At 39.6% G+C, this 12,531-nt stretch overlaps 1 protein-coding gene across 3 annotated transcripts in view; it reads left to right on the top strand.

Moving 5' to 3' along the window:
* Positions 1-8,306: 8,306 nt before the first annotated feature.
* LOC117287993 (RAC-gamma serine/threonine-protein kinase-like) overlaps positions 8,307-12,531 on the top strand; it is a 53,286-nt gene continuing 49,061 nt past the window's right edge. For 2 of the 3 annotated variants that reach the window (XM_033768679.1, XM_033768661.1), the window contains exons 1-2: positions 8,313-8,506; positions 11,756-11,860. In XM_033768679.1, coding sequence (XP_033624570.1) covers positions 11,770-11,860 — 91 coding nt within the window. In that variant the 5' untranslated portion in view covers positions 8,313-8,506; positions 11,756-11,769. Of the gene's footprint in view, positions 8,507-11,755; positions 11,861-12,531 lie in introns of all 3 variants that reach the window. The other variant, XM_033768668.1, reaches the window with a different exon arrangement.

Genomic DNA, 12,531 nt, shown 5'->3' with positions numbered 1-12,531 from the left:
ACCAACAGTGTCCAGTGTCTTTAAAGGATTTTAAATTTAGTAGTCACTTTATAAAAATGGGATTACAAACCTTTGATTGTAGAAGCCTACCGCAGTTTTTGACAGTGAAGCATTTTGAGAAACATTTCTCATTTAGAAGTAATGTGTTTATGTAAACAGATATAAGTTGTTATGCTTCGTAAACGCTTTATTGGTCGATTTTTCCTGCGTGGTATTAATCGCTCCGGATCTATAAAAAAAAAATAAAAAAACGCGACGACCTTTTGAAATGAAATGGTCACATTATAGTTTTGTTGTATACAGGGTCTTATCTACTTTTATACTCTATATTGTATAGAGTTAAAACAATCGAAGGGCTCCAAAAACCAAAAGTATAATTTGCCTTTAAAGGCACCGGATATAGTAATTATACTCAAAATAATTGTTAGCACAAAAACTTACTTTGAAACGAGCAAGGAATAGCTGTTTAATAGTATAAAACATTGTGATACCTCTGAAGTATTAAACGATTTTTGGGGAAATAGTTTTTGTCTCACTCATATATTAAAAGACTTCAGGCCTGAAGTCTTTCTTGTGCATCTGAAAGCACACATGTTAGTGCTGATGATACTTTTCTGTCGTTACTGCTTCGATGACCAATTGAGATAAAGTCTTCACAGATTTGTTATTTTATGAATACGTTGGTATACACCAAGTGAGAATACTGGTCTTTGACAATTATTATCAAAGGTGTCCAGTGCCGTTAAGAATCTTATTAGATTGAAAGCAGTGTCAGTCCAATACAATTTAAAACAACCGTCTATATTATCCACACCTGTTTTTGTTATTACAAGCAATTGTGCTTGGCCGATTTGAGTGCTCAAAAAGCTTTGAATCGGAAACATCTCTTTAACCGTATCGGGCAAGGTCGTTATCTCTCTTTGCTTCTAATCCAAAACAAATTTTCATCGAATTTATGGAAGGACATTTTTGTCTCTTTCTCGGAAGTCATGACAGTTTTGTTTGATGGTTTTGATAAAGACATTACCATGAACATCAGCCGCTCTCTGAATTTAAAGGCACTGGCCACATTTGTACAAAGACCAGTATGGTGTGTCCTAATGTATATGCCAAAAAAAAAATAAAAAAAGTGAAAATTTGGGCTCAACTGGTCATCGATTTTTTTCAAGAGAATATTGAAAGAAAAAACACCCTTGCCGTTGCATGACTTTGTGTGCTTTGAGTTGAATAATAACATGCTTTGCATAGGCCTGAAGTCTTTAGTTTGAGTGAGAAGTTACCTATTTCTCAAAAACATAAGAAAGAAGTAACTTCTCACACAAACTAAAGACTTAGGCCTAAAAAGCAATTTATTATTCATCTAAAAGCACACAAAGGGAGTCTTTTCTTATAATGTTTTATACTACAAAACCCCCATTGCTCGTGCTAACAAGCTAATAAGCTGTTATGCTAACAATTATTTTAAGTAGTTACCAATAGTGTCCAATGCCTTTAAAGTCACCTGGAAGTGGTATTTTGTCAAAATAAAGCTTTTGTCACTAAACTATGTGTTTTGATGAGTGGAATATGAATAAACAGTTAACTAAAGTTCGTAAAAATTAGTTTCCATTTTATTTACAAATTTAAAAGTAGGCCCGACCAGAGAGGGCGCTGTTCGTGACGTCAATCGAGGCACGATATTTGCAGAGAAAATGAGTGGTCTGACACGTCTGGATACCTGATCGCTATGATGCCTACGTACAGAACTACGGACACGGAGCAGACGGCATGCACTGTATGGCTGCTGTGCGGACGGTCCATCCACTCAGATTACCCAGCACGGTGAATCGCGTGCAGTGCCAACACAAGATAGTAACGTTTGGCGCAATCTAAAAATATGCCCTCAAAGTTGAAACAAAGCCTGATTTGTTCACGTCAGGCAAATGCTCCTTTTGGTTCGTCACGTCTTTCAGGTACCTTCTTCGACTTCCCACTAGCTGGAAACATTGTTGGGATAACGTCATGTTTTAGAAAAGAACTTTTCTCTTCATGTCAAAATGTGTGGTGTATTCCGGATTCTCGAAGCTCGACGGCTCGAAGTGTTTGCTGCACAGCGCAGGAAAATACGTCGGACCGGACCACTTTGCAAACTGACCCCATCTTTGTTTGTTTTGCTGGATCCAGCAGCAATACACCTGGTCGACATTGCCGGAAAAAATGCAAGAAAAAAAAGCTTTTTCGAACTCACGACTAGGACTTGCATGTACTTGTACGTACGTGTGTTGATGTTCGATCGAGGCAAAGTCTGCCTCGATTGACGTCATCAAAGGGGTAGGCGGAGTCATCCCCCAAACAACTTTATCTATTTCAAAAAATATATAAATCGTTACAAACAATTAGTAAAAAAATAATTTTATTGTTCATGAACATAATATACTGTAATGTTTGAAGATTTTTTAAAAATTTATTTCCAGGTGACTTTAAAGGAATTATGCAACGTACATTTTTGATGTATGAATACACAATCACATTGATTATAAACATTTATCATAAGAAACGTACCCGATTCAATGGGTTTCCTGTTCGGATGATGGATCAATGTTTGGCATTGTCGGCTTATAAACTGTCAGTACATAAACTGACAATGAATAATCAATATATGGACACTCCGAATATATGAATAGGCTGCCCTTTATCTTGATTCTGCCACCTTTGTGTAATTCCCTAAAGTTCTCATTCCGTAATTATACAAAGTCAAAAATAATACCAAACTATAGTTTTCATTCAAGCCTCGTTTTGAGTTCACAGGCACCCCTAACCCGTACCGGACAGCAAACTCCCTTACACGAGGTTTGCATAAGAAATTGCAGAAGATCCCCTTAAATTTCATGACTTATTTTGTCGTTGTTCATTGTTCGAATGTTTTAAAATGAAGAAGTGTCTCTTTATTTAAAACTGTCTTTATTGTACATAATATTTAGTCATCACTGACCTGTTGGTAAAAAAACTTTGCTCAGGACAAGATAGCGGCCAATTTCGAGGTTTACACGGCAATTAATGGCTCGAAATGAAGGGAATGCAGTATTCACCACCAAAGAGTTTCAATTTTCAGAAAAAAACATATTTAGTGTTACGGATAATTATTCACAGAGATTAAAAAAGCCAGAACGTGTGATCATGTATAGGGGTTATTGAGGTAAGGCGGACCCTATGGGAGTGCACTTTTGGTTTGGGTGTTATAAAGAAAATTTACCTAAACCAAGTTGTAGTGTATTATGAGTGTGTTCACTTTGGCACACTGAGTCAGTCGGAGATGTCTTGAGAAAGATATTCAGCTATATGAAATAACAAGTATACTGACAACGCTTTAGTTGTGTATAAATAAACACATCTATAATTTTTACCATGATAAGCCTATGTGCATTTATAATAAGAACCCCTTTTGGTTTATTCACAAAATTAATTTTATGCCTTCAGTGTTGCAGTGAAACAAGACAAAAGTGCTTGTTATCCAAACATGATGTTTTATACTGCATACCGTAGGCTCCGTGATGCAAGACCGTGCCGATACGGTCACCGAATGGGTCGGTCTGGCGTGTCATCGATTGCCTCATGTCATCAGCTTCTCATAATTCTTAGTCTGGACACCAAATGTTTCAACAAACACGCGTGGATGCTCAAGGAGTTACTTCAAATACTGAAACAAAATAATATAATTAGTCCCCTCGAGACTCGCACAAATATGGTTTACAGCGTGAACACGGCGACCTCCTTGAACTATTTTTCCCCACTTTACTTTTGAAATAAGATTTGATCTCGTACCCAAACGAGGTTACAGTTTCATGTTTGTTTATTTTTCAAATATCACAATAGATGATCTTAAAACTTACATTCCTTAGGTACATTGGGTGAAAAGTGGAGGGCACAGGGGAAAAAACCTACAGGCTTGTAATTGTACGGGGACTGGTCCATTGAGTTTATAAATTGATGGATGTTTAGTTAATAACAATATAATGAAATGACAGTTCAGAAATGGTTGGTTTGGTAAACTGGTTAGTCTTACCCAGGCGCGATACTTTTAAGTTATAAACTTTCCCTTCATGGGCCCCAATTGCTATACGTTTTGACGTGATAACTTTGCACTCTGGTTTTCGAATGTCTTTCCTCTTTGGATGTGCACGTTTCATTCACACGTTATGGGTGAAGGTGGGGGTAGAGCCGCGGCACGCGAGGGCAAAGGTTAAACTGGGGTGTAGTTTTGGTATATGAAACCAGGTTGATGGGCTCCCACCCCTGCCCCCAGTTTACTGCGAACATGACTGTTGTGATCCCCTTTTTTGTCTTTTTTTTTCTTTTTTTTTAGTAATATCTTTTCATTGTAACTGATACTGATAAATCATAAACATGGCTCATAAATTTATGTTATTATGAAATATTGTTTGGAACTGCAGTAATGTCTAAAGACTGTAGTCGCCACATAATAAGATCCAACACAAAACTTTATTCTCGTAATTGTTAAACATAATTATTAAATTTATTGTTTTTCAATATGACAGCTCAGTTCTCTTAAATCTTTTTTTTATTACAGACGAATCGCTGCAATACTGGGTCAGTGTTTTAGGCGCCGCATCCAGCGAACTGGAGGCTCAGCTGTGGCTGTGTTTTTTTATTGACTGGGCTATAGGGGAACACAGCTTTCATGCTGAGCTTTGTTTTACCCGTTATAAATAAAGCACAAATAAAATAATAAAGATAGCCACGTTCCATCGCATGATAGTGCGTCGATCCAGCCATAGACGTAAACTACTCGGTTCATACTTCCAGCAACTGCCCATGCGCAGCGAATTTTTACGTCACAATATTTCGCAACGAATATCTCGCAAGGGTTGCATTGGGCCTCCCCCTGCTCAACTCACTTGCGAATATCGGTGCGAAAGGAGGGTTGTGACGTCAAATTCACGTCAAATTCACCCCGCATTCGCATTCGCAGGAAGTATGAACCAGGCCTAAACCGGGCTTGCCGCAATTTCGGACACTGCCAATATGGGGGCACCACACTAAGACATGAACAATATTGTGTAGGCCCTCAAAATCTTTTGAATAATGAAATTTTATGCAATTAATAGTTTGTATAATTATAAGAATATAAAAATTAGTAAATTAGTAAATGAAATCTTTAAAGTTGGCCCCTGTTTTGCCTAAAATTTGTGGGAATGCCTCACGAAGGCAGTAAAGTCGGCTGGAGAAAAAGCAACTTGGGGTGTTTCCTGTGGTAGTTATCAAAAACTCCAAACGTCTGGCCTATTTGGTACATTTTTAAGAGGCTGTGAGACTTAAAGAAATTGTTGAGTATTTTTGAAATTAATTAAGAATTTAGCATTGGTTGCTGTGGAAAGTTATTTAGTGTGGTGCACCAATAGAAACCCTCGGTACGCCCTCTGTACTTAAAATTGTGACCCTTTCCGTATTTCGGGAAATCTCTTCTCCCGGGATTCTGTCGACCCAGCCTGAACATCTGACGTCACACTTCGAGGCTCGTGAATAACGCCAGAGACCGGCCTCAAAACCGGCGTGCACATTCACCTTGACCTACATTCATTTCAAATAGAGATACGCACAATTATATCTACACCAACACTACATGCAAGTACATCCACATTAAGGGTGCGTTCGATTAGCTTCCCTGGGTCTACCCCGCGGTGCTCACTCGGGTGAGCCACAGACAAGAGCTAATCGGACGATCACACTCGCCCTCACGTGGTAACGGCATGCACATCGGGTCACCCCCAAGTAACCCACTCCACAAGCAGGGCACTGTGGGCTGACCCGGGTGAGCCCCTGGAATGACGTCAAAGCTATTCGAACGTACCGGGCAGACCGGGGTCGACACAGGGAAGCTAATAGAACGCACCCACTGTATGTACATATAAATAACACACACGTGGACACACAGCAGACGACCGAAGCTATACATAACTGTCTTTTGATTGGTCGTCCGATGTGACATCAGACCAATCAAAACAAACACAGCTACAGTAGTTTTTAGTCACTGCATTAATTTATCCAATGATATTATTGTGTCAAATGGAATCACTAGATCTGAGTAGCAGGTACCTGTCTTTATCCTTAGCAGATAAAAACAGGGGCCCAGTCTAAGGTCGACCATAAGTTAACGTGGAAAGGAGGTTGATGAAAAAGAGGGCGCTATCAGAAGAAGTTTGTTCACAGTTGTCCACAGTTGACACACTTCGCAGGGGTGTCTTCGGGTTCGTTTTTTTCCCTCTCTTTTTCTCGTTTTTTTTTTTAGGGGGGGTGGAAGTTGAGGGGTTACTTATAACGGTTGAACTACCAAGAGTTGAAGCGAACAAATTTGAATCAATAACTACATAGCCTACTCCATCTTGGACAATGGGCTCGACGCAATTGTCGGTCAAATAATAGTATTTTTAAGCTACGGCAAGTGTACCAATATTATGTTCCAAGTTGAAAACCAAAAACCACCGGGGCACAGCATTCAACCATTTTAAACACTTCAAATATAAGTCACGACCTTAAAAACTTTAATTTATGCGTTGACTTTATTCTCACTGGGTATGCCTGAACATCTGACGTCACACTTAAGGGCTCGTGAATACGCCAGGGAGGAGAGAGTTGCCTCTAGCCTATGTCAATCTCGTCCATTTGCACCTTTCACCTAGATTCATTTTTATGCAGCTGCCGAACGTCACTTTGGACCAATCGAAACACAGATACAGAAAGCTAACGTCACTGCACGTTACTTTTGTCTAATGAAATGATTGTATCCAATGAAATCACTGCTTCTGAAAAGCAATATACCTGTCCTTATCCTTGCGGATAAAGACGGGGCCGAGTCTTCTCACTGGGATGTTATACTTATGCATGTATGACCTGCTTAAGCTATAGATGGCGTGTTTCAAATAATGTTCTTGGGAAACTTCTGTCTGTCCACCGGAGACTCAAATTAACATTGGCTGGACGAGGATGATTCAAAAGAGGGCGCTATCAGAAGAAGTTCGTACACAGTTTGCCATATATGGGGACCGAATCTCTGGGGGACAGAATCTTCAGCCATAACGGCAATTGAACACAATGGGTTCAAATATTTTTGTTCAGAGAAAATTGTTCGTTTCGAACTTGTGCAATCCATTATTTTGTCCTCATAGGCTGTAGGCCTATCATTCTGTATTTTTCTAAACAACTTAGCTGTAAAAGCTAGTCGTGTTTTACAGCGATACAGTTATAAACATTTAACATATAAAGAGATGCATTGAAATGTTTATGATTTCCAGAAATCCTTTCTTCCTTTTTTCTTAGAGATAGGATATTTTATATATGGAGATTCATCCACGAATGTATAAACTCGAAAACGCCCGGGTCAGGAGAGTATACGCACGGGGAGTGCTCTGTCCGCCGGAGATTCGGGCTAGAGGAGGAAGATTCAAAAGAGGGCGCTATCAGATGAATTTTGTACACAATTTGCCATATGGGGGGGGGGGGGGACATAATTTCCGGGGAACCATGGAGCAAAGTAGTTAATTGCTCCATGAGGGAACCGAATCTCCTGCCACAACAATCCAAAATTGGGTCAAACTTACGCAATCCGAGTCAGTCAAATCAAATTTCTAAAAAACACTTCCGAGCTGACCTAGAAATGGGTCAGCCCCCTTCCCCCGGCCATGGGACCCGGAATTCAGGAAATTCTCACCCGAGAGTTTAGCGAATTACTGAGACCTCTCTTAGGATTCTACCAGAGCAGCATAGCGCCCTCATGTGTTTTGGCAAATACAAGTGGAGGAATCCCAGCGTAAAACCATAAGAGAAAAACACATTCATATTGAGCTAAAAGCTATTACAAATAAAAGGTGAACAACATGATATATTCTAATGCGCCTCGGTTTATTTCGGATTTTAATTTAAGCCTTTTTTTTAATGTATTCAATTACTTTTCTTTCTGGCTGGAGCCTTACTCTCAGCAAAAATAGGTCTACAATTTATGCAATGAATTATTTGTTTGCGTCAAATTAATCTATCTTGTCATACTAACTCTTTCTAGAGTAATATTAATGTTTTTTGCAACGTATATAAATTATGCTAATATAGTGAAGAGAAAAACATAACGTGGAACCCACGCACCGGCCCATTCGCGCAGACTGCACACCCATCATGCCCAGCACCCAAACCTAGGTTTTCCCGTCAGCAGGAGTCACTGGTACTCGGTAAAAGACTGTGTACACAAACGAATATACATGGAACCACTGATCCAGCCATTAAAACGCAATAGCTCCCCGTAAGTGACGTCATTCATGTGCAAATCGTCAACAAGGAAGAGTTTAAGAGCGGAAGGAATCTTAACAAACAAGGGCTCTGGCAGCCTTCGAAAGTAAGTTATTTCAGTGGAAAGGTTAGCTGATTTTTGGTGTACTGTAGCTTTAAAGAGTCATTTCATGTCTCGAAGATCAACATAAACCGTGGAAGTGTTGTACGAGGACCGAACTTTGAAGCTGTGGTAAGTAACAAAGTCCGGGTGGTCTTATGATTCGATTGGGACTGTCCATGACTGTGGTTTTCCCGTAACTGGTCACCGTGTGAGGTCTCAGGTGTAACACTGTGGCCGTTCGTTACTGAAAATCGTGCTGATTCTATTGTATCTGTCACATTCTACGATCTCGAATAAGTGAAAAGGGTCGTTCAAACTCTCACATGTGAATTATGAGTCGTGTTACAGATTACCATGTACAAATGTAAGTTTCACATAAAAAGTCAATATTAGACCTAGCAAAGAACAGTGACAGACTGAGGTCATGGCTGGTCTTTTCTCCAAATTCATTGTATTGTACATCATGTACATTGGGAACCGTACATTGTTTTGTACAGTGTTGATATTGGCAATTGCTACATCTAATCTTGCCATGAATGATGATCGACCATTCCTTCTAGAAACTATAAGGCTCCCCCGGTGCGGCAGAAAAACAACAGTGAGTACCGAGCAGAAAATAGCATTTTTTGACTATGTTTTTTAATTTCACTCAACAAAAGGAAATGCAAGCATTATGAATGTATATTGAGTATGTGGGGAATGTTTTAATAATAATAATAATAATATGAACACTTATAGTGCGCCGGTAGTGTAGTACAAAAGAAACTTTGCAGTTATTGCTGACTAACGGTCGTAAAACTTTCACCTATCAATGCCGATTTGAAAAGCGTATAGCATTAAGGAGGCCCAAAATATTAGACCCCTATAAGGCTCACGGGGGAGCCTTATAGTTTCTAGAAGTAATCGACCATTACTTCTAGAAACTAGGCTCCCCATGAGCCTTATATAGGCCCAGGGTCTAATATTTTGGGCCTCTTTAAATTAATGCTATACGTTTAAAAATCATCGTTGGTAGATGAAAGTTTTACGATCGTTAGCCACCAATAAGTGAAGTTTCCTTTGTATTACACAACCAAAACTTTCCCCACACACTAAATATACATATTCATAATGCTTGCATTGCCTTTTTTTGTTGAGTGAAATTCAAAAACATCTTCAAAAAATGCAATTTTCTGCTCGGTACTCACTGTTGTTTTTCTGCCGCATCGCCCGTTTTTTGACTTCTCAATATGCTCAACGCTTTATAATTTGGGTCACCAAGCGCTGTACACGTGGGCTCCAGCCTACTAGAACGACGAACTGCCGAGCTGCGGTCGAGTCGGACTAGACCATTCTGTGAAAGCGGTGTTGCTAGGCATTGTGCTGTCCGTTTACAATACCCGCCATTCACTCAAAGCTTGCACGCACTGCCGCAATGCCTTGTAACACCCCTTTCACAGACTGGTTTAGTCTAACTCGGCCGCGGCTTGGCAGTTCGTCAATCCAATAGGCTGGTACTCGCGGTTCAGCGCTTGGTGATCAAAGCGTTGAGCATTATGAGAAGTCAAAAAAACGGGCGATGCGGCAGAAAAACAACAGTGAGTACCGAGCAGAAAATTGCATTTTTTGAAGATGTTTTTTAATTTCACTCGCCAAATTATTAATAATATTATTCATAATTATGAATTATTATTAAACTTCACTTATTGGTGGCTAACGGTCGATTTTAAAAACATATAGCGTTATGGAGGCCCAAAATATTAGACCCTATAAGGCTCACAGGGGAGCCTTATAATTTCTAGAAGTAATCGACCATGTACCCTGCCATGAACATACATTTATGAACAACAATACACCGTACACTGACGTGATTCCCTGTATCAATCTTTCCAATGTACATGATTGATTGAGTTTTCACATGGTAACTTATCACCTCACACTTAAAAATGACCAGTAGTGCCTGCAATTCCCTCCACCTGGTGTGTGCAAAATAAAGCGTTGAGCATTATGAGAAGTCAAAAAAACGGGCGATGCGGCAGAAAAACAACAGTGAGTACACTGGGACTGCAACTGGCTTCACTGAGGTTTGTTTATGTTTTTAAGGCGTTATAAGTAGTCTTTATAGCAGCTGCCAGGGCAGTAAGTGCGTTATTTTGCCTCAGTAGGTAATTGTGTTAAGTGGCATGTCATGGCCGGATGGTCAAGCCTGTTAACCAGTGTACACAAATTTATCGACATTCAAGCCAGCATTCAAATTTCAAGTTTAGTATGATTTACCTAACTAAGAATCAATATTGTAAATATCAAGTATTTGTAAATAAAACTGTGTTGTATGAAAACATATTTGTCATCACCTCCTCCTTCGCGCCGAAATTCTAACATAATGGTCAACCCTTTTCCGTCTATTTAGGTCTAAGATTTGAAATACTCCAGTCTGACGGTTTAATGATCCATGTAGACTGTATTGAATAACCCCTTTCATGCTATGAAAGTCGCCATCTTGTAGGTCAAACCGTATGCGCGTCTTCACGCAGCATTCCCGGTTAGATTTCTACGGCTCAAATACGCTCACACACACGCACATGCTCGCAGACACCAGCTTGTAGGGCAAATATTTGAAAGGTGACATCATATTCAATGCGATCCATAGGCAGATTCACACAATGCAGTAAGGTTTTTGTTTGCCCTTGAGTCTGTTTGACATTTGGATGTTTTAAACTCATCTGCTGCAAACTGGTTAGCCCACTCATTTTTCTTGAAGTTCAGACAGTTTTTGGAATTATGGGGGTGTTTTTTTATTTGAGATGTACCGGAAAAAAGCTATTACAGACAGGATAGTGAGTGTGATTACATAGCAAGCTGTAAAAAGTCAAGTCCATAGTCTAAAACGTAGCTAAAGTCTCTTGTTCTTGGGTCTCATCTTTGCTTATGGTTGAATGTTAATGGAATGTGAATATAAGAAACTAATCCAAGACGACAAGGAAAAATATTAATGTTCTGTGTGTTTATTTTGAACACTTACGTGGACTTAAGCCTTGCTACGTTTTGCACAAAATGTCAATGCAAAGCCAAAGAAATGTCATGTTCAATATGTTGGAGGATAATTAGCATTCAAGTATCACCACAATATGCAAGGGTTTCATGTTTGTGCATCAGGGGGGGGGGAGAGACTGTCAAGTGTCAAAGATAAGATCATAAAATAAAAATTATATTTGCACAAATCCATCCGTTAACCATGCTGTGAGTTATCAATCAAAAGAAACTGATTTTCTCTATGCTGGAGCAGACATCTACTCCGGCTATAGCTTGACATCTCTTCAAGTGGTGAATTAAACATTGGATGTCTTAACATTATACAGTAATTCATTTTTGGTTTGTTGTTACTTCTCCTCGTTTCAGTTTAGTGATCCAGGATGCTAGCCTCCAACCTGTCTCCAGCGGCGGATGGTGAGGATTCAATCGGTAATCACACAGTCGTTAAAGAAGGATGGGTCAGCAAACGAGGTTAGTGCTCAAGAAGATTTTTGGTTTTTATTATAGGGCAGTCATCCCTTGCAGGCGTGTATGCTTCGTTTTTGAAAGGGAAAGGGCATAATGAGATTTTCTCCCTAGTAAAGGGCACCCCATAAGGAAATTATAAATTTCTTCTGGAGCATTTCAAGGGCACCAAGGCAATGACCAGGGGACATGGAGGCAATCGCCTCTGTTGCCTTCAGTAAGTATTAGGCCTGCCCTTGTTTGTTTTCCAAATTGAAATCAATGTAACCAGATTGAGGCGTGTAGGACTAAATGGTCTGGCCCCCCTTTGTCATCAGTGAGAATCAGTGCAAAGTAGTCGATGGGCACCAGATGCAAGGTCTACTAGAGACTATGAGGTTTCCGTCATTATTTCTGCCGAGAAGAAACTTTGTTCCCGTTATACAGCACATTGTACACAGTATGAGACAAAACATCGAAATGAGCCTTACTATTGAGACAGAATTTGATAAGTTATGGCCGGTTGTTTGTGGCTCGTTTTACACATTGAATGCCTTTTTTTATGACAATGGCCTATGAGTTTGAGTTTTGAAAAGATTTTGTAACATTAAACATTTTATGGAATTGATTAAGGATAAGTTCTGTTTAACTGGTAAGCGTTTGAACAGAATTAGTGCTACACAAAACCTATTTTTATT

This window comes from Asterias rubens, chromosome 1, assembly GCF_902459465.1.
Source record: "Asterias rubens chromosome 1, eAstRub1.3, whole genome shotgun sequence".
NCBI lineage: Eukaryota > Metazoa > Echinodermata > Asteroidea > Forcipulatida > Asteriidae > Asterias > Asterias rubens.
This window is presented reverse-complemented; position numbering and strand designations above follow the sequence as displayed.